Source organism: Mycteria americana, chromosome 1 (genome assembly GCF_035582795.1).
Source record: "Mycteria americana isolate JAX WOST 10 ecotype Jacksonville Zoo and Gardens chromosome 1, USCA_MyAme_1.0, whole genome shotgun sequence".
Lineage (NCBI taxonomy): Eukaryota > Metazoa > Chordata > Aves > Ciconiiformes > Ciconiidae > Mycteria > Mycteria americana.
This window is the reverse complement of record NC_134365.1, coordinates 15,265,742-15,288,693: the sequence shown is the minus strand read 5'-3', so window position 1 is coordinate 15,288,693 and position 22,952 is coordinate 15,265,742. Positions and strand designations below refer to the sequence as shown.

Below are 22,952 nucleotides of genomic sequence, written 5' to 3'. Positions count from 1 at the left end.
CAGCATGCTCAAATACTTACCAATTTCCATAATCAAAATCAAATGCTATAGTAATCTCTGCTCCCTTTGGAATGTTATGGATGGAGTAAATATAAAGATGAATTGTTCCATCTTCAATTACATGCCTCACCTATACTCAAGAGAACACATTATATTATCATGAATTACTTTGTGGTTTTTGGTTTTTTTGTGTAGTGTTTGTAGGTTTTGTTTGTTTGTTTGTTAAGTACCTGTATAGAAACTGTAGGGATTGCTCAAATTATCAGTTAGGAAACTCAAGGAAAACGGGACTTCTAAGTAAATAAAACCTAACTTAACTTTATGTATACGCTCACCTCTGCATTTGGCGTACATGAACGCCTGATGAATCGAGCTTCATTTCCGAAAGTCCTTGCATCAACACACATTTCTAGCCCATGGAATTTGGAATAAAACAAAACAAATGGGTATGGCCTGAAAAAGATACAAGAAAACCAGAGTTTTAGCATTTTTAAAGATGCTAAATACGACTTATTTTTCACATTAGTTAGCTTAGTAACATGATATTTGACATGATGCACCAAATTTGTGGGTTAATCTGAGAATGACACTTTTGTATTTAAGCTTCATGATTCTAACTGGTACATTCTCCAAATGTATTCTCAGAATATCGGAAGTTTGAGTTACAGCCCTGAATGTAATTCTTCTGCATAGGATCTGAAGGGAGGAACAGTAACAGGGCAAGCACTAGACATGGAAGACACAAGGTTAAGATTCTTCATCTTTCTTAAACTTTTCTTATGGCAGGTGCTAAAATGAAACTCAGGTAGAAATGTAGGTGCCTCATAGACTCATCGAAAAAAATAAAGTAACACCTCCACATCCCTGCCTAACACCTGCAGTATTATTAGCACCCAACCCTCCTGAAGAAAGGAGGTATCCAAATACTTTGCCAAGACATCCTTTAAGTTCTGCTATTACAAGTGCCAGGGAACCCTTCCATCTTTACTGAGCAAAAGCTCTGTGTTCTCTCTCCTCGAACAGGCCTCTTGCAATTTCCCAAGTAGGCACGTCTGTGCAAATAATGGCAGCACTGAAAATCATCCAGAGGAAGAAGGAAGCAGTCATGCATTGCTCAGTAACTTAATCAACTAGAGAATTCTGGCAGTAAAAAGGCCCCAAGTTGACCTGTGTCCAATTCCATTCTCGGCCTGATGGACGTAAAATCTATTTCTCTCACAAAAGAGAACGTCATTGCCGTTACCTTCTGAATTACTTTAGGATGGTAGAACCTACCAATCTCTGGTTAAGGTGCACAACTACCCAACTGAGAATGCAGGAATCCTGTAACCAGGGAATAACAAAGAAAGAGGAAACTAAGTCCTGAGCAGATCTGTAAAGATACCCAGAAGAGAAGGGGGAGACCAGATTCCAGCTGCAATTATTTTTAATCAGACAACAGTAAAATGCAAGACACTGCTGGTAACTAAGACCCACTTGTACTTGAGACAAGAGTTTGGCAAAACAGCATTTCATCAGTTACCTTACAAAAACATTTGGAATAAACAAACCTTTTAAAGAAATATCCATTAGCTTCAAATTGTTCTCTCAGCATGAACTTTCCTCTGTATTCAATAATAAGTGTATCAGGAGGCAAGTCTTTGGCAGCTTTTAAAATTTTCTTGTTTTTTTGCACATAACTCTATAAAGACATAAGTTAATTTATGAAGTATCATTTTCTACCATTTTTCCATTACTATTAACAGCATATTACTTTCACAACTACTAAACAATTCTATATGAACTAAAACCCCCCTCCTTTTTGTAATTAAACCTCCAGACTGATTTGATTCCCTGTCCCGGTCCCCTACCAATGCAACTAATTATGAATTCAGATTGAAGGAATGCTTTAGCCCTAGTTCTCCAGTACGTGGCTGAAAACCAACATATTCATGTTCTCACAATTCAAGTACTATGTCGCTTAGTGCGCTGAACTCTCACCACTACTAGGACGAATTGCTGTATTGTTTTGCATAATACTTTCAAAAGACTTCAATTCCGTCAAACAAAACAAAACAAAAACATGCAAACATAAAAGGACTTTCATGATTCATTCAAGGAAAAACAGAACAGAAAAATAACAAAATAATAATTTTTAAAAAACCATCCTGAGAGAGTTTCCAAATGTCTTATTTTCATATCTTTAGATGGAAAGATGGCTTTTAATTAAAAACCAATACATACCCTGACAATTAGTGAACTCACACACCTCTCATAACTGTCATCGCCAATCAAAAAGGAAGTAGCCTCTATGTAGGCAAAAGGCTCTGTAAGCAGGGATATTCCTCTAAGGAGGGTGTCCCATATGCCATGATGGTCTTTGAGGAAAAGAAGCAAAGATGCTTCCATTAATCTGCTACAGTAACTACTCCTCAAGATTTCTGCTACAAAATGCTAAGGTCTGCTACATGGCTCTGATTTTAAGCTGGTAAGTAACTGATGTTAAGGATAGAAAAAGACATTGCACGGTTTCTTCATAAACTACCAATTACAGGATCACAAGAGTAAAAAAGAAATCAGTATCAGAATATCACCTACCGTCAGAAACATCCCTCATGAACTGCTAAATGGAATTCTATTCTATCTGAATACCAGACTTACCATATCTTAAGAAAAATGTGGACAATTAACATGCTGATACACATAGCGGAAAAAAAAAGATTCCAACCTCAATGTTTCTATCTACTCTAACCACTCCTGGTATTCCTCGCAGAGCAGAGGAACAGCAGCAGCAAAGTTTACTGCGTTATGTCCACCACAAAAGACAGTCTGAGGACAATCCAATGTTCAGGCTCAGGCTAGCACCTTAGTCATTTTTATGAGAACTGCTATGCAAGAGAACTGATAGGCAAGTGTAAACAATCAGGGATGATACACAATGTATGGAAATCGGTTACAAATTCTGAGAAGGCTGTTAAAACTCTGACACTTAGAACCGGTGAGACAAGATACAGAAAAGGAATGTGAAGTTGTCGTCATCCCCTTTTTTTAAAAGGCATCTAAATGGATACCTTTGTCATGCAAAACCAGCATGCAATAACACAACATGGCACAGCTCATTACCTCTACTGGAGGTTTGAAAATCAGATTGCTGGTGCTGACTTCTTTTTTGTCATTTCCATTGCCTAATCTGAGAGCTATTTTTTGTGCCTCCCTCTGGACACCCTCACTGTACTGGTTATTATTTGCTTCTTCATAACGGTCCATCCATGCCTTGATTTTAGTTTCCCATCCAAAGTTCGAACTGTCAGTAGGATCGATCTCTGGAGCCGAGCCCTAAAAATTAAAGTAAGAGACCAGATATTACAAGGTAAGAAAAAGATATTAAAATAATAATAATAAAAAAAAAAGTCTACAACAAGACACAAAATGAATGGCAAAGGTATGGCATTGATTTAAGGTGTTTTTCTTTTCAGGAAGTCAGGTATAAAATTCTGCATTACTTGAAAGCATTGAGTTGAATTCAGTATCATTACATTTGTCCTTTTATGAATTTTATCATTTCATAAATATCGCCCAAGTTCAGGAATACATTCCCTCTTCAACAGGGATTCTAGCTTTTAGTGGGATGAGAATGGAGACTGAAATTGTTTCCTCCCACAACTGCACTGCATCATGAATCTACGAGTGCAGGAGTTGGAGAGTCAGATCTCCCTCTTTTGTGAGCATATGCAAATAAGAACTCCAGCTTCCATCCTATAATACACAGATTTTATTTTCCCCTTTCAACTTCAAGGGTCATGCTATATCTTTTTTCCGCTTCACATCTTACTAAACTTACTAATCCTACACCTACTACATGAAGGTTGTCACTCTAATGTTACAGGCTTTGCACAGATCATTTTTCTCCCCTTATCTGTTCCTCACTAAACAATTTTCTTCTGCAGTGCTTCAGATCCTTTCACTTTTAAAGAAAGTGCCGTTGTACCTCCAGACCTCATAAGCAGCAGCCAGGCTGCAGCCAACCAATGCTCCTTACGGACAGCAGCAGCCAACCAACGCTCCCTTTTCTATCCACCTGAGCAGAGACACTATTAAACATTAATAAAACAGCAAGTAGTTCAGCAATTCAATTTACCTGTTTACTGATTACATTTCTTTTGTGTATCAAGAGAACCATACAAACAAACAGCATTAATAAAAGGTGTGATGCCAAGAAAACCATGAAAACACACAATGGAACCATACAAACACCACATTCAAAAAGCACAAAATAGGGATTTTCTTTCTCAATTCTGTCTTCACTATTGGCAAGTCACATTTTATACATTTGAAGTGTAAATTGTGTCCCACTTGTTTTTATCTATCCCAAAGATGAATAAAATATGGGAAATACCTAGTTTTCACACCATGTATATTTTTATCTCACAGAAAATTTACAGACTACTGTAAGACTTGAATCTTACAATGCAGACATCCCAACACGATTCCTTAAACTATGCCAGCACTAGTGAGTAGGGAGATGAATACACGGAGGTATGACAGAGCAGAATCACTAGTTTAGCTTTCAAATGCAATATAGCCATTTCATTCTTTTGCTGCTTAGAGCTATGAAAAGCTGGAGCTACTAAGTTCAAATGAGGTATACACTCAACTTTACTCCCTTGCACAGCACAAACGAGCCCCAATTCCTCCACTGGTGCTTGAAAACCAGTATTCTCAGAATAAAAATTTACACTGTACTATTTCAGTTAACTTTGCAGGACAAAGATGTCCTCATACCTTAATATAAAAGATGTCCTGCTCATACCTTGATTTAAAATTACTATGATGAGTATGTAGTACATTAGTTATCAAAAGTATTTTAGTGCTTAATGTATAGCCCCAATTGCACTCTTGATGCTTCATATTATTTAAGTAATGTACAATTAAGGTTTAAAACAAAACCCAAACAAAATCACATTACCTTTACTCGTGAAGATTTCCTGGATCCTTCTCGAAATGCCTGAAACAAAATCAGGTATTTATATTCTTTGGAGGAAATACAAAATCTCTTAGGGAATTTAAAATCTGTTAATGAACTAATAGCTCTCCAATGTGGACCATTCTCAAGAAAACATGCAAAAAGATGACAACAAGAACAAATTACGTTGAAATCTCAAGAAGGCAACAGATTACATCTCTCAAAATGTATTTTAAAAAACAATTCAGCATTCCAAACTAAGTGTATATGGGATGTCAGAACTAGCAGTCCAGGTACCCTTACCTTTCTCCCATATTACAAACACGACTCTCTAGAATTTCAGAATTCAAGGCGAAGTAACTGTAAAGTTACTTATGGAACACCGCATATTTTTACGGTAAATCTGTAAATTGCCCACATACTTCACCACACTATTTGTGTAAAGAAGGGAGGGGGAAGCAGGTGTCACAGATGTCCTATAATGTTAACTTTTGAAAGAAGTTTGTCATTCTACAACAAAACCTCATTCTTTGAATCACCTCACACAATGTTGGGAGATAACAGAATAATACATGGTAGTAAATTTATATTCAGAACCATTAATTCAAAAGGAAATATTTTACTCAAGATTTCCAAAAAGATATTGGTAACTAATTCTGACTTCTAGTTTTAAAGGACAAAATTCTCATCCAAGTCAGTGAAACTGAACCACAGAAAAGGAACTCATTAGTTTAGGAAACCCCATGTACTTTACTTCTTCACATATAATATATTTGTCTTCACATATATTTCATTGTTAATACCTGTAGCTAAACAGTATAATGTCAATATCCTGCTTACCAAAGCTGTTTAGTAGCTAACTTTGACAGCTCACTTCCACACAATTTCAACTCAAATAAATGGACATGAAATCACATCAGGACAACTGACAGCAAACATTTCTGAACTTAAAACAACCACAACTGAAGACTTTCAGACACAGAATTCTTTGGGTATGCAAAGCTCGTTCTGCCCCACCTCCAGCTACATCAAGTGGTCCAGTAAATGCAATTCATCCTTACAAATTCTGCCTCAGTTATAAAATTGAACTTTCATGGTTAGTCCATATTAACTTGGGGGGGGGGGGGGGGGGGCGGCATGCCACAGGGGGGGAAGAGGCAGGGAACACTGCCTCTTCATAATACTGCAGTATTAAATTTCAATCTAAACCCAGGTAGTAAAATATTATTAGTAACAATAGCCTGATTTTTAAAACAAGTGCCTCTTGGTAAGAGATGTCACATAGCTTTAATTTATAACACAGAGTCATAAAAAGATAAATTACATTCACTTACTTTTTTACATTTTGCTATGTTCTGTTCTTTCTCTCCACTTTTTTTCCTTTTTTTATCATTGACTTTTGTAACTCTTGTAGCAGTTAAAGTAATTGTAGTTGGTGTATGTTGAAAAGCAGTATACAGTTCCACAGGAACCTCATCACCACTCTCCGTTGCACTGGTATCCCCATCTTTAAAACAAAGAACATTCTGTAAACAATCAAATACTGTACAAAGAACGTTCACTAGTTACTCTACACCTGCTTTCAAAAAACAAAAATGTGTACTGACAAAGGCTTCAAGCACTCACATACAAAATTCACCAACAGTTGCAACAGTATGAAATGAATGACCAATGAGAAGCTGGTAACAGATGTTTGTAACACCAGGTAAGAAAAAAATACCAGATGTGATTCCATTCAAAGAATAAAATTGTATTATCATATTCCACTATAAGCAAAATTAGAATCAGAACAAAAATGGTAAAAAAAATTTGTATTTGCTAACTCATTCACTTATATATAGCTTTCACTTGTAATATGGCGTTAGGATTCTCTCAGATGACTATTCCAGAGGGGATTAAAATTAATGACTGCCCAGCATTCTTGTGAAGCCCTATTAATCAGTCATGTGGAAGTCGTAATCAACTATTTCAGCTGCAATTTGCAGTGTCAAGTGCCTTTTTCAGGATAAATATGTCAATTTAGCCAAAAGCCTTCTCTCCTCAAAATCCCCTAACAATAACATTTTGCTACTCAAGGAAGACAAAAGGGAAGTCTATTCTACTCGTTAAAGCAAGATCACACACAAACTGATAGGTATTTTTTCTTTGTGCTGTGCACCCGCAGACCTAAAAGCCAAAGCCTGAAATTTAGCATACATCAGCATTTATGTCAGACAAATACATTTCCTGACCTGAAACAGGATTACCCTAGTTCTGTCAAGATGAAAGGCTGTGAAGTATGGTGAGGATTGGAAGAGAGATGGTGCACATAGATAGGAGACTGCTGTTCACATGTGCTTAGTACAGACTTCTCAGATTTTAGCAGCTTTTCCAAATATTCTGCCCTCAGTAAATATACACTAAGCAAGACTTTTTCTGAAACTGCATAGAAGCAGGCTTTGCAAATACTTAATGAAAGCAGAGAAAAACATTCCTTCTGAGCTCAGAAGGATGTTGCCTTAATCAGTGCACTCAGTGATCCTAATTCTTGAACCTTCTTTACTAAACAAAGAACTCCAGCTACTGGTTACTCTGGATTTTTCTTGCTCACAACATTCCTTAACAGGGTTCTTCTGTGCATAGTAAGCAATCCAATTTTACCATCCTGGTTGTTCTTTTGAACAATTTATTAGGCACATAATTATACTTCATATATCAAGAACTGATGATGTTTTCTGAATTTGGTTACATCTCTGCTGGGACTATTTTCTGAACTACCATAAAAAAACCACATGGAAAGAAGAAACGTCTAATCAAAGAAAAATGAATAGCAGAGTAACCAACGATTGAGAAATGAAAACCCAAGGCCCTCTTGAAATTGTCAATGTTTGCGGTCCACACACTAGTGCCTACAGAATCATTACGTCACAGCCAAACACCGCCCCCCCAACCCTCCTCAAAAACCCCACAAAACACTGTCTTCCTTCAGGAAGCAACATTTCAATATTGTTGTCTACACTGTGCCCTAACTTACTGTAAAGAATAATCACCTCAACCAAACATATAATTACAGAGAGTTGTTTTGAGACACTCCTCCTTAACCTACATAACCTGCTTTCACTTTGGAGAGCCTTAGTAAAGCACGCTAAGGGAATATTTTGCATCTTGGAAGGCAAGATACAAACTCTCCAAATTTCACAAGAAGTTATGGGTCTAGAATCATTGTGCCATAAGCAGCAAGTGATTGCATCAGCACCAGTTTCAAAACCAGACAGCTTGAAGCAACATCCTTGAACAAGTTACACATCTAGATACTATATCTTTAAAAAACAACCCACCCCTCCCCCCAACAAAAAACAACATCAAAAAACCAAACCCAAAGCATCAAGGATAAAATTGACTAGGGGCTTAACAAAGGTGATCACTCCACTGAACCATAGCAAGCAATCCAATGCACAGTAAGCTGCATCAGAATTACACTTTTACACCAGAACAAAAACAACACCACCACATATAACCACAGGCCCCAGAACAATGAGCTGTAAGTGTTGACAGGAAAAAAAGGTGATGTGGTTACACATAAAAGTTTAAGACTCTCACTAAATTTCATATAATGTAAAATGTTCACTTAAAAGCTCTTTTCTTGAGGCAAACTACTACTACTTGCTCCCCACTGTTTAGCTCTGGACGCAACATGGCTAAAGCAGCAACTCTTTAGAAATCTTTCCAATAAAAAAACGTTATACTGTAAAGTAGTCTCATATCTAAAGGAAAAGTCCTATTATACGTAAGCCTAAAAAAAAAGTCCTAAATATATACTAACTCATCAAAGAGCATCCAAATAATGCAATCTTACTAAGTTACAGGTGTTTGATTAAAGGTAACAAGTAAGTTACAAGTAAGTATTCAACAACAGCAGAATGTTAAAACATTTAATAGATACATTCAAATTCATGCCACTTTTGCTCTTCCTACTTGGAATCATCCATGAGACATTAGTAAAAATGGCCAATTTTCATGATAAGACAGTTCACATCCAGAGCTACTTTAAGTCTGATTGAACCATGTAATATCGGTCAACATACAAAAAAGTGCATTTAGCCAAGCAAATGTATTGGATAAATGAAAATTAACTAGAGATGCAAGCATACATTCATTTCAAGTTATGTATTATAAATCTTAGTAATTAATATTGCACTTCAACTGAGCCCTCGACTGAACAGGATTAGAACTGGTCTTTGTTTTTACTCTGTTTTGATACTTAACATTTTCCATTTAGTATTTATTTTCCTATTGAATACATAGAACAGATTTAAAAAAAGCATCATCAGGATTAAGGAGGGCTGAACACTAATTTCAAAGGTAAAGTCTCTTCAGCTCCTGCTAAGATTTTTACTATCTCTCTTACCTTAAGTTTATAGTTAACAATGAGATAGTGTGGCTACAAATCCTAAGAGATGACATAAATAGCTCAGATCATCAACTTCTCCTACCCTGTATGTAAATTCAAGTTCATTCTCACAGTATCATACCACTTGGTGAACTCATTAACTCCAAATGAATTATAAATGTACATGTTCTATTATCTTAATAGAATCAGCAAAAATTAATTTTAAATTCTAAAAAAAAATTTGTACTATCTAGCAGGTCAACCTAAAGTTTACAAAGTAAGTCTGGTTTTATTAAAATGAAAACAGACAAAACGAAAAATGTGGTTCTAAAGAAGTCATTAATGCCTTTAAGGGACTTGAGGCAGCTTAGCACTGGACAGCAGAAAGTGTCAACTGCACCAAGAAGTACTATTAAGGCACACACACTTCTAAGCCACGTCACACACTTCAGAATTTTCTGAAGGCTTATGAAGTAGGCAGCAGTACCTTATCTACATGGTATTTTTTAAAAAAATCCTAACACACACACTTGCACATACCCCACTACTTCAGAGACATGATTTGAAAGTAAAACATGTTAAGTTTAGGAGGATGACTTCCTCCCAGATTATGAGTTTTCTAACAGAGCTTGAGAGCATCACCTGTCAATCAAGAAACCCACAACACATTTTGGTAATGGCTGGACAGAACTCCTGACAAGTTAGGCCAGCTGAGTTTTGAAATTCTATAAACAGTAGGAGAGCTAATTTCATAAAATATGGAGACTGAAATAGGTACTTGCACTACAAGCCTCATCTAGCTATCAAAGGCCAAAACAAACAAACAAAAAATCTCAAAACACTATATAATTGTATTACCCAACTTTAGCAATTTTACTCGTTTTCAAAACAAACCCCAAAACATACCAATACACACACCCCAACCTACAGCCAATAAATCAGAATTAGGATTCACTCTCAAAACTATGCTACATTATTTTAAATCTTGATTATGTAATTCTTAGAGATAGGAATATCACCTGCAGTGGAACAGTTTTAAGAGATTAGTATGAGGATATGAGTAGTCTATATTATGAAGGAAAACAGAGTTGTGAAATAATTTTTTTCCAAAAAGAAAGTAGACCTAGTAACCCTCTCACTGTAGAAGAAGAAACCTGGATCTTTTCCATCTTATCTCCAGTAGCTTACTCAAAGTAGTGTAGTTATTATAAAAGCTACATTCATTACTATGAAACTTTAACAATGTTCAAACGGATTGAATTATTCCACAATTATAAGAAAAAAGGCAGCGGTGACAACCTTTAATAAAACACATGGAACTGCAACAATTCTGATATAATGTTATCGTAGTAATGATAAAGTCAAGTAAAAGGCATTGATTTACCAAACCTTATATGCTGAAGGCTATAAAAATTGCAGGAACCGTGTATACACTCTTAAGTCTATACAGTTGATATATACTTACTTTATAACCTTTACTAAGGAAAAAAATCTCTAAGCTTTACTCACCTGACATATTTTCCCTTTTCCTTCGTTGCAACAGCACTGCCCTTTCTTTATCTAAACTCCTGAAATTAAAAAATAAATTTTATTCCATTCTTCACACTTACGCATCAATACATCTAAGTATTAAGACAGACATTTTCATAGTTACCATTTTCCATTGACTATTACAGAATAAAGAGTAGACTAGCTGACTGTTTAGATACTTAGAAAAACATCAGTAGTGCACTGTTCCATTCCATTTTAATGCAAAGCACATACAAGTATCCAAATCACTTGGAAACGTAATGAAACTCGATAACTCAGAAGAAAGACTGACCGTCGATCCATGGATTACAGATAAGCAGGCACTAAACCATTTTCCTGCAGATTCTTCAGAACAATCGTCACAATACAATACAAAACAAATATTCTATGACAACAAGGTCCAAACTTATTTCTCAGAAATAAAAGAATCATTTCTTGGTAATTAAAAAGTGTTCTGAACACACGTCTTTTATTCGCTGTTTAATTAACAATCTGCAACGTAAGTAACAGCATTTTATCCTCTACATCACAAGACACCTATGATGACATTCAAGTATAAACCACCTATCACACAGTCAGAACAAAATGCCCTCCTTGTCATGTCATATGACTTCAAGTTGGGGGGGGGGGGGGGGGTGGGGGGGTGGTGTGGTGTGTAGGGGATACAAATACTCATTCCAGAGCAAGAAATCCTCCAAGTGAGCACTGCAACATATTGGAATGGGACCATAAAAACAAATGACACTGAGAAATACTGGTGGGGCAGGTGACCTGAAAACACTGCTGTTAAAGTTTCTCAACGTATGACAGCCATGAAATGAAATATGGAATGGATTGTCTATGCATTGGTCAGCCGGAGAAAGGATCCAGGAATCATTGCTATTTTGATAAGCACTTCAAGGGTTTCTCCCTGCTGCCTAGTGGGGTGAAACAAGGACTACTGTGAACAAAGGATTGGAGACTGCTAAGATCATCTGCACCAGAAATGGAGCTCCTTTAACCAGAATTGTCAGGATTATGCTACATAGCCTGCATTTTATTTGTTGGTTGTTCCAGTACCTCCTCTTTTTATATTCTCTACTCAATCTAGTTATTTAGAGTTCAAAATCAACCAAACTACTCACCTTGGTTGACAACGTTCACACAGATATATGTCAGGAATATGCTGCCTGTCAATCCCCATGCAGTCAATGTGCTGCCAGACACTTTAAAAAAAAAAAATAAAAACACACCTTTTTATTAAGTACAATTTTTAAAATTGTGTGTATAATACACACACATACACAGAGCCGTTCTTTTTTTTATCATGATCTTTACTCAGATTGAATACTGCCTAAAACTACATCTCAATCACTGTCTTCGCCACCACTCTGCTAGCTGATTTTCTATTCCACTGATCACTGTAATTCCAATCTTGTGGCTGTCTCCCGGTGTCTCTCTGCTTCTTTAGACTCATTTTCCCTCTTGGAAATTTTTCTCTAACACTGGAAATAAAAAATGGTAAATTATCACAATAGAGAACAAGATAGAGACAAATACCCTCAGCAACAAAACTTATGCTTTACATAGTAACAGGAGTTTTGTTTTTAAATAAAAGGATTCCATTTCTTTATAAATATATACATAAAATATTATTTTTCTAGATAAAAAATATATACAATATATGGTTTTGTTTACTTATGTATTTTAATAGAGCATATAAATATATATTTTTATACACACACCCCACATGACTGGTAGCACTGTTGTTCAGCACAGGAAGAGCTTTAACTGCCTCCCAGAGTCAGGGAAGAGAGGCTGCTTGCTAGACTGAAGGCTAACCTAGGACAGTAGTTTATGCACATCCCCACATTGCTAGAAGGAACTGGGACACAGAAATTGTTATCTTCACACTTGTGAATTTACCACAACTCTCTCCAACTCCTCACAGAGAATCTCTTCTTCAAAAGAAGCAGACTCTACCTAACTGGTGACTGCCTACACAGTTCCACTGCTGAAAGAACATCTAAATACATTTCAAAATAAGGGAAAAGGTTATCAGAATCTAGGACCATAAAAAATTAGTAACAAGCTTGTTACGTAAACAGACAGAAGAATGGAGTTCAAATGAATGTTTTAATTAGCTGTAACAATCACTTTAGAAATACACAGTGATCTAATAAATTCAGCTGCGTTCATTAAGCATACTGAATGTAAAAATACAGGCTAATACTGAGTAAGTCCAGAAACATGAGCTTTATCTTCTCTTGTTAAGTATATCAGCTCTAAAAATTTCTAAGCTCATTTTTCCAATTCCAAGTATTTAATAGCATCTGCTTATTTTACTATGATCAAGTAGGTGCTTAAGCATGAGAAGTTAAACGTTTAAACTTCAGCTTCTCCAGTAAGAATCTAGGTTAGTCTTTCCATAGTTATTAAAATTCTTAAAACTATGTCCTTTGCAAATTAAGAGTTCTTATCAGAGAGATCATGCACAGAGAAACCAGTATTTGAAAAGTTTCTTTCAGATTATTTTGCATCCTGCAAGTTACTTGATCTACATATATGTAATTTACCAAGACGTTTTATTACTCAGTACATGCAAGTTAAGAACCAATCCCTAGGTCTTTATTCCACCGTACTAACAAATAACTTGGACAAAATACCAAAGAGAGATCCTTTTTAGAGGGGAAAAAGATATACCTTTATTAAGCAACAATGCACAAGTAAGGCATAAACAAATTAATAAGCAGTCAAGACAGACTGGAATAAAGTATAAAATACTCACTGGCCTTACCCAACTACCTTGCCTATTAGAAAGCCGTATAACCTTCAAACACTGTTTTGATGGAAGGAAATTTCCTATGACTCAACATAATTAAAAAACCATTTAGTTACACTTACTTTCAGTGCAGCTTGAAGTTTTAAGTAATTTTTACCTTTTAAATTCGTTTAATATTCATTACCTGCATTTGTCACAACAGATCATATATCCATCATCATGTGTAAAGCCACAAATGCATCTGGTAATATCAGTTCCATAGCTTCCATCCTCTGACGTACTGATGGTAGTAGCACTGGAGGTTTCATCAAAGTTGGGAGTGGTAAATATGCCTACTTCATTCTTGCTTATAAGCACTGATGGAGGAGGAGAAGCTGGAGGCGTTGGAGGAGGCCGAGCACCATAGTTATGGTCCTAGATTTTTGTTGAAAGATAAGTTATAGCTCTTAAATGTTCATACACTGATGGTTATTTAAGCCAAAGTGTAAGAATTAACTTTGTGAAGAATTTCAGAGACTTCTTATTTTTAGTAATAGTTTAAAATTTTGTTTCTGTCATTGCTCATTCTTGTTTTTTACCTTCTCAACTATGTTTTACATATAAGTGCACTACGTTCTGTATTCTGCTTCTAATCAACCATCTTTAGGCAACTTATGCAACTCCCAATAAGATATAAAAATGTAAGCAGGAATTGGAGTTTTCTCAGTTAAGAACAGCAGATTTTATATAATCTATTTTATACAGGATCCTTAGCATGAAACTTACTGCATAGGGCAAACCAATGTAACTGTGTGAATGCGAGCTGCTGGTATACAACTGGTGCGGATAACTGTTCGATTTTTCAACTACCACAGGGCTAGCTTCTACAGATTCTGGTCTGCAAGACAAAAGACAGAAGAATAATACAATTAATACATAATTTATATTAATAACTTACAGGTACTTGTAGCACAACTTCTAATTAATTGCCTGTTGTTCCTGTTTAAAGGAGTATACAAAATGGGGGGAGGGGGTGAGAACAAACTCACACAGCCCCAACTGCTCCCTTACTCCAAGGGAAAAAAAAAGGGAAACCTGACCTTCTTTTTTCATTTGAAACCAAGCTTCTAGAGTGGCAGAGAACTTACGCCTCTGTACAGTTACAAAATTATTCTCAAAAAAGTGCATGCTGAATCATGTGACATAAGCTGCCAATCTACAACAGCAAAGCACGCTACGCCGTTTGTCAGGGAGTCATCAGTCCGTATGCCCAAGTCTAGAGAGTTGTAACAGAAGCTGCAGAAAGCTGAATTCAGGTGAATTCTGACAAGACAGAAGCAGTAACTCGGAGAGCTGCAGGCGGACACGGCCCCGCAGGACCAGCGCTCCCAGCCACTTCTGCCCCGACACCTAGCGGCAGCACTGCCGCACCACCCGCGCCAACTCACCGCAGCAGAGTACTGCTGCTACGCACAGCAATCCTAAATCGGGCAGATCTACCTAAGAAAGTCAGTTTATGGGTTTATCTTGAAATAAAAAGGAAAAAAAAAAAAGATAAAAAATTGCGAGAGAATGTTTTGTAGTGAAAGGCAGCACTATTTCATACACAAACTATGATTTATATGCACTAAACCACAACATGAAAGACAAGAAAGATAAAGGAATACTACAATAGGAAGATCTTTTTGAGAACAAGAAATTATACCTTCATTACCTTTCCTCAGCAGGTACATTCATGTGTGCATACAAGCATATCTATACTCTCATGACGGAGACACTTTTAGTCAGTAACTTTTTGCTTTTTTATTGCACCATATGATTCAATCACACCAGGACAAACTTCAAATGAACCCAGAGTTACCTAAAGTTGGTTGGTTTTGGTTTTGTTGGGGGTTTTTTTTGTTTGGGTTTGGTTTTGTTTTTTTTTTTTGGGGGGGGGGGGGGGTGTTTGTTTGATTTTTTTTTTTTAAAAACATTGAAAGACAGGGCAAAATATCAATATCTAAAACTGAAGTGGCTTTTAACTCGCATCACAAATCAAGCCTGGTTCACTCTTCTAATTTTAGTATTATTATGCGTTAAGTCTATTTCACATCACAAATATCTTAGTAATTCCTTGAACTGATTTTCTAAATAAAGTTGGTATTTCTGAATCTTAAGTTAAAATAGATATCAGTGTTTTTTCTTAGACATTAAGATATGCAATAGACTTTTTTATTATGCCGTGAAGTGATACTAGTTTGATTTAAAAGGAACAACTTACATTTGTTGGTAACATTTTTTGTAAGAATATAATTAATCATTAGCTTTCTGAAAACAACATACAGTATTTTCACATCTACTTGAAAGTGTCCTACTAATGTTTTTGGTGGCCCATTTCTTCTCATTAGCTTTTCCCCATGTCAGGTTACTACACAATAAAACTGTTTAAAAAGAAAAACTAGTTTAAAACACTACTAGGTGAAGACTTTAGTTTCTAGACTCCAGAGAAAAAAACATCTTTTTTAAAACATTAATCTAAGTCCCCAGCTGCATGTTTTTAGAGAGTGAGCAAACACGTGAGTGCACAAATCATGTCAAGTACTAACATTAGAAATACAACTTCTGACTAGCATGAGACAAAAACCAACTCTGACAACACTTGCCCTTCGTTACCTCATAAACCCAGGAAAATCCTTATTTACTGTCTTACACCACGTCTCAACTTGAAAATAATTTTATTCAGAGTTTGTTGGAATTATCTTCTAGAAGCAGCTCAGAATTTGCCAGGTTCACCAAACCCGTGACTGGAAAAAAAAAAACCCAGACAAAAGTTGGAAAAGCTGTGCCTTTCCAACAGATTTGCCTTTACCTAGTTACTGACATAAGGCATTTGTGCAAATAATCATACACCATTAATGTCATCCAGTTAATCCTTCTGATGATCTAGCCAAACAAAATGCCAATGAATGAGGCATTGACTATCCCTCCATCATGGCTAGGACAGAAATTAACTTATCTTTCTCCAGTTCAAGAGGGTCTTGACCACTGTACTGCTTCTACTGCTATTCTTCAACATTTATTGAATGGGACAAGCAGTAGCACAGTTACTCTTATCCACTATGCGTTCAATGCTCAACCTAGGTCTTGTTTGCTTCAGTATATGGAAAATACTCAGTTTTCAGAGCAGGAAGGCTTACTGATACAGGACGGGGTGGCGGAAATCCAGATACAGTCCATCCTTCAGCAATGCCGCAATTAATTTAGGAGAGTTTCCTTCATTAAAAATAAGTATTACCACGACCTAAATACCAGCTACTTCAACATGGAAGCATTCAGTGAAAGATACCAGAATGGAAATGTCCCAAAAAGAAAGGTCATGCGTATTTCATCAACTGACTATAAAAATTAAAAAGGTATTCTAAATCTCTTGCAACATGAGGCAAGACAATACACCCTACTCCCTAAATCCATTTCTACCTACTCTAGCAATTTATAAACCACTTCAGAGAACAAAGTTTAATATTTAGACGCATAACAGTTGTGGGAAGCAGAAGCATTAAGCTTCCAAAAACAAAACACAGAGAACAAATGCATTTATCCCCAACTATTTTAATACTCATAAAACATATTCAGAGTACAGGGTTAAAAAGGAAAAAGCACAGCTTTACTTGAGCAAGGAAAGCCAGAAAAAGGGTGGGAGAAAATTGAGACACAAAGGCAATTAAATCTTTGTATTAAAAAAGTTTTAACAAAAACACAAAATTAGAGCAGAATCAGCTTTCGGCAAAGCTGTTTTCAAATGCTTATCCAGGGGGGTCACAGATACTTCTTTAAATTATAACTGATGCTCACCAGAGCTTTTAATGTAACTGTTACTGTTCCATTTATCCACTGCTGGGCTGCGGTGGGCAACAGTGTGGAGGAGACAGAGAAATATGGGAAGGAGGTGGTAGAGCATTCACTGAAGTCAGAAATTAATCATCGTAGGTTTCCTTTACAGTCAATAGAAAAGTGATACTCATCCCATAAGCAGTATAGAATGAGTATCATTTCTCCACAGAACTACAGACAACCTTCTAAGTGGCAGACAAGTCTGCCAACACTTTAATAAGCCCTTCACCGAATTCCTTGTTACCCCTCTTCCGCCCACCATATACATGACCCTGACCTTAAACAGAAAATACACCCTCTGTACTATCATTTGTCCAAAGGTCAAGGCTGCCTTCTCAAATAGGCATCTCAGAATTGGAGAGTGTTGTGAAAGAATACCTGTTGGTAAAATATTTAATTTTACAGCCAACTGAAGCATGAGATATCACTTAATTTAAAAATCAATTTTTAATTTTTTTTTTTCCCCTCAAGTAGCAAGGCACTAACTACCGTATTATAGACACTCACTCTAATCTCACCATTGGCATTCTTGTGGGCATCCTGAAAACTTGCCTTTTGGGAAGAAAAAGTGTAAGTATTCAGATGTGAAAGAACACCATGAGGTTTTCTTTGCTTGTATTTTTGAACATAAGTCAGTTCTGTAATAGACTGAGGTACTAAGCTTGCCTAAGTCTTCTGAGCATACCACATTTTTCAGCTTCACCTCAAACAACTACACCCTTAGTGTCTAACTAAGGGAGATATTTATGGTTTTCATCAAAACTGAAATGCTTGTATTACAATATAGTATATTTGAAGTTAGACCAAAATCCTAATATTATGCCCTAAAATAAACAAATATTACCCACAATAAACTGACCATGACATTTTGCTAAAACATCATACATATCTGTTAGGTGTTGCGGTTAGCAACTCAAAACTGTGCAAAATGTTCACAAGTAACAAAATAAAAAGCACCACAAAGAGAGCTTCTCTCATGCTCTTGGGCTGCAATGATTTAAGACATTCCTGTAACTTGAAAACAGAGTAATAGTATGTTCTCAAATGAATTAAAAAAAGCAGACAACCCTGTATTTTTAAAAAACCCTCGAATAATTTCCATTCTGCAAGTGAAACAACTCTCATGTTCTGGGTCATTTCCTACTATTTCACAATGAAAACTGGAAATATTCTGTATGTTGCCAGCAGATGGCATTAGTGAGAAATTAAATAAGCAACACATGAAATCCGACAGTTTACAAAAACTCAGTCCCTACAAGCTTATAGTTAACCTATATTAAGGGAATCAACTATCAACCATTCTAAGCAATAGTCAACTCTTCTTTAAGAAGTGCCATCTCCCCCACCCCATTCCTTTTAAATACTGTTTTGTTTCTCACCATGTAATAATAAAAGAGAGGGAGCGGTTTTTGACTAACACCCAAAATACAATCAGTCCTTAGAATTTGGGACCATCAACCACTTCTATAAAAATGCAGGTATTCAAATGGAAAAGAAAATCTCAATAAAACTAAAATTTTCAAAGGCAGGTGGGTATCCAAGCTTTACGCTACGAAAACTTAAGCTAATAGTACTTCCTGAAAACATCTGTCAAAACTCCAAATGAAACCTCTTGCTTCCAAGCACGCTTCAGCAACATCAATCTGCCATACACCAGTCTGACAGATCTAATTTTCAAGGAGTTCACGTTTGTTTTCTCTTTGCACCAGCACACCTGAGCAGTATCTGGCTGAAAGTCAGCTCAGATAAAGGAATGTAATATATTTTGTATGCAAAACAGTATTTTCTATTTCAAGACACTTAATCTAACCAAACACATCTGATGGGCTTCACTACCTAGACAACAAAGAACTGAGCACTACTTCTCTACCACAGAGTGGGTTCTGCTACCTAAGCATCTTGTAGCAGGCCCTGCAAGTACAGCCTGGCCTGATAACATCTGTAGGAACTAGCAAGCTTCCCATTGTCCTAAAATACTTAAAAAAAAAAAAAAAAAAAAAAAAAAAAAAATCCCTGTTTCAACAACAGTCATGGGAGGGGAGGTTTTCATTTAAGACTACAACAACATTCGTGATCTTTTCTTCTGGATATCGAACTCAACACAATGATCCATATACTGTGGTTGTTAGGTTCATTATACAGGCCTTCTCTCTAAAAAACATATACAGATATTAAAAACAGGAGAGCAGTACCATCAATGGCATTTCCCAATGTGTAGCTTATACTCATGCTCTAAGCTACACTAATGCTCTCTCAAGTCAGGAAGCACATTTTGAACCTTCCAAAATGGCTGGCTCTGCTTACTATTACAAGGTCTTTAACAGTAAGAAGTCACGCATATTCATCTTTAGTAAGCCTTTTACAAATAAAGGCAAAATATATGTGTTCTGAGTACCATGGCACTACGAAGATCCATCCACCACTGGAGAGCTCACTTAGGTACAAGTAACGTAAGAGACAGACTATTTCACCCAATTTTTAATACGTTCAAACCTTTTAATAAGAGTTATTCTCCACATAGCTATTTGCTACAATTATTAAAATAATATGTGACACTATGTAATCACATAAACTATCCACCTTTTTAATAGGCCTATCCCTTAGTTTGAAGCATAAAGAAAAATCTCTCAGAACTAAGAGACTGGACTAAGCTAAGAGTTTTTTCCTGGGCTCCTCCTCCTACATAATCAGGTTTGCCATTCCCCTGTTCTTGTGCTTGCTCATGCTTCAGGCAACTGATGAAGCAATATCAGACCTGTCAGTCACAGTGAAGAAGTTCCAACTCCTCCCTCTTGGGAAAACCCCAGAACTTGCTCACAGACAATCTATAATCTCTATCAATACAACCTATATCCAACATGCTCTGGAAGGAAACGTACAAAAGCCATGTAAATCACATAGATAGTGACAGAAAAGGTTTACAGCTGTATAAGCTGGTAGGTTAGGGACACAACTTTGTGTGACACTCCTTTAGACAGTGACATGGCTTTTAAATCAGCGTAAGCCAAATCATGCAACTACACTTTTTTTCAGCCTAAGTATGGCAGAGATGACAAGAATTAACCTAATTGGTAACAGTCACTTAACATCTGAAGAAAAGCAGTTCCTAACTGGGTCGCCATGCGACAGTATCAAGCAAATAACACACTGTGAACTCTATCGTGTTTATACTGACAACTATATTTATTTATTTTAATTTCAGCATGGCATGCTGTGTCTGCAAGGAATGTCAGAAACCTCGGGAATCATGACCTTCTCTAAACATAAAAGAAAACCACAGGAAAAGATAATGAAGAGAGCTGTGAACAGGTCACTCAAGTTAAAAAATTTTCTGCACCAAGGAAACTAGCATTCGTGATATGAGAAATCAACAAAACTTTACAAATTTAATGTGACAAAAAGCTTCAAATTTCAAATTCTTGGTTTTCTTCAGATAAATGGCACAAAGTTAGAATAGCCTCATATACAACTGAAAGCACAGGAGAGAAACATCCCTTTAAAAAGCTGTTCAAGAGTTCTGCTCACAGTGCAAAACATTGCTTTCAAAGTTTGGAAGGAAAGACATCTGCTTCTTAAACAGAGTAATATTACTTAGCACGCACTCTCAAGCAAAGACTGCGTGTCAAAAACAAAAAGAAAGCTATTTAAATTCGTGTTAGTTATTCAATGCACCTGTTAAATGAAGGACTACTTTATGGTTTATTTTGGATTTATGAAAGATTTCAAGCATGTATGTAAAGTAAGTCTAATCCATTGTTTCAATATCTAAAACAAGCAAGTGTATTTTTGTGGTAACCACAGACAGGGAAAGTCTTTAACATTACTACAGAAAGGCTCAGAGGAAGGCAAAGAGTAACATCATCTCAACTGGTTAAAAAAAAAACAACCAAAACACACCAACCCAAAACACAATTTAATATAAATTATGTATTTGACATTTTTTGTTAGATCTAAGAAATGAACTGGGGTTTTTTTCCATATGTATATGCAAACTATACAAGATTCACTGTGGCTTACACAAACTCTCTTGATCTTTAAACTTTAGTATCTCTTGACACCCATCTCTTCCCAAAAAACTCACCTGTCATATATTCTACTAATGCAAAAGCAACAGAGAAAACAACACAACCAGATACTACTCTGAAATATACAGAGCTCAACAGGATGATGTACCTACGTACACTTGTAAAAGTTGGAATGCCACCTTGGTCTTTTACCTCTGAAAGAATCAGGTTGTCCAAAATGCTATTTCTCCTCTCATAACATTTGACAGCCAGGTGAATACTACACACGGAAAGATGTTTGTTTGACAGGAAAAATCTCCAGTCAGAGATCAACAATACCTGAACTGTAGCCTATCGATACTCTACAGATTCAGACACCACTAGAGAAAAAAAAAACAAACAAAAAAACCCAAACAACCCCATCCCAAACCAAACAAAAATACAAAAACCACCCCCCTCCAACAAAACCCCCACAAAACCCAGAAACTCACTATGCTTATTTCATGCAAAGGAAGAGTTTCTTGAATTCAGGATTTCATTGGCTCTTTGTAATCCTTTACACACAGTTACTAACTGAAATGAATGATTAACAAGTGAATTTATACTAGCTTTTCAATATAAAATAACTTTGTGAAGACATGGTATTAGACAATTAAGCTAGGCCTTCAACTTTCATAAATAAAGGCACCCTTGTCTAATTACTACCACTTTCTTGCAATTTACCACACCAAATGAATTTACCTAACATGGGAAATACAAAATATTTTTTTTACATATAGTTAAAAGGAAACCGAAATGGCAAAATATTTTAAGCATAAAAAGCAAACCAGGCAGCATCTGTATTTCTTGGTTTGATAAGCGAGAAAAATATGCATCCGTAGAACAGTTTAGCTTCTCTCCTTTGCTCTCCCTGAAGAGGAAGAAACTGACTTAAGAATGAAGTGACAGTTATTAATTTAAGTAATTAAAGATTCAATAAAACTAAGGAGACTCCTAAGTCCTCTCTTCCAACTGTATTAAAAAATACTCACTAGGGAAAAATAAAATAAAAGATAAGAAAACTTACAAGTTATGTTCACATACTTACTCTGAGCCTGCAGCCATTTCCAAATAAGAAGTATCTGCTGTGTCAACCCCCAATGGGATCACTATGCTCATGACGTTCGTTTCTGATAAATTCGATTACTACGGAGTCCTATGCATTGGTATCCAAAACACTGGGGCATGCCAGCCACAGTGCTCATTGCAAACATCTAAGTGCATCCACAAACCCTGTTAAAAAAACAAAACAAACAAAAAAAAAAAACAAACAAAAGTAGAAGACTGAGTCAGTTTACTTTAAAGCCACACAATTTTACACCATGTATTAAAAAAAAAAAAACACTTTTATCTATCACAATTATTTCATTAGTTTTATTTTACACAAGCAAAAGGAAAATATAAAACATTCAATCTTCTTTAAAAGTTAACTTCAAATACACTTATTTTAAAAGT

General features: G+C 36.1%; 1 protein-coding gene across 4 annotated transcripts in view; it reads right to left on the bottom strand.

Annotated features, from left to right (window-relative positions):
• Positions 1-22,952, bottom strand: part of KMT2E (lysine methyltransferase 2E (inactive)) — a 63,751-nt gene that overhangs the window by 23,155 nt on the left and 17,644 nt on the right. For 3 of the 4 annotated variants that reach the window (XM_075491637.1, XM_075491625.1, XM_075491630.1), the window contains 11 exons: positions 22,546-22,730; positions 14,368-14,479; positions 13,787-14,016; positions 11,966-12,046; positions 10,821-10,879; positions 6,277-6,449; positions 4,946-4,984; positions 3,103-3,315; positions 1,551-1,681; positions 336-453; positions 21-130 (listed from right to left, as the gene is read on the bottom strand). In XM_075491637.1, coding sequence (XP_075347752.1) covers positions 21-130; positions 336-453; positions 1,551-1,681; positions 3,103-3,315; positions 4,946-4,984; positions 6,277-6,449; positions 10,821-10,879; positions 11,966-12,046; positions 13,787-14,016; positions 14,368-14,479; positions 22,546-22,616 — 1,337 coding nt within the window. In that variant the 5' untranslated portion in view covers positions 22,617-22,730. Of the gene's footprint in view, positions 1-20; positions 131-335; positions 454-1,550; positions 1,682-3,102; positions 3,316-3,967; positions 4,034-4,945; positions 4,985-6,276; positions 6,450-10,820; positions 10,880-11,965; positions 12,047-13,786; positions 14,017-14,367; positions 14,480-22,545; positions 22,731-22,952 lie in introns of those variants that run through there. The other variant, XM_075491642.1, reaches the window with a different exon arrangement.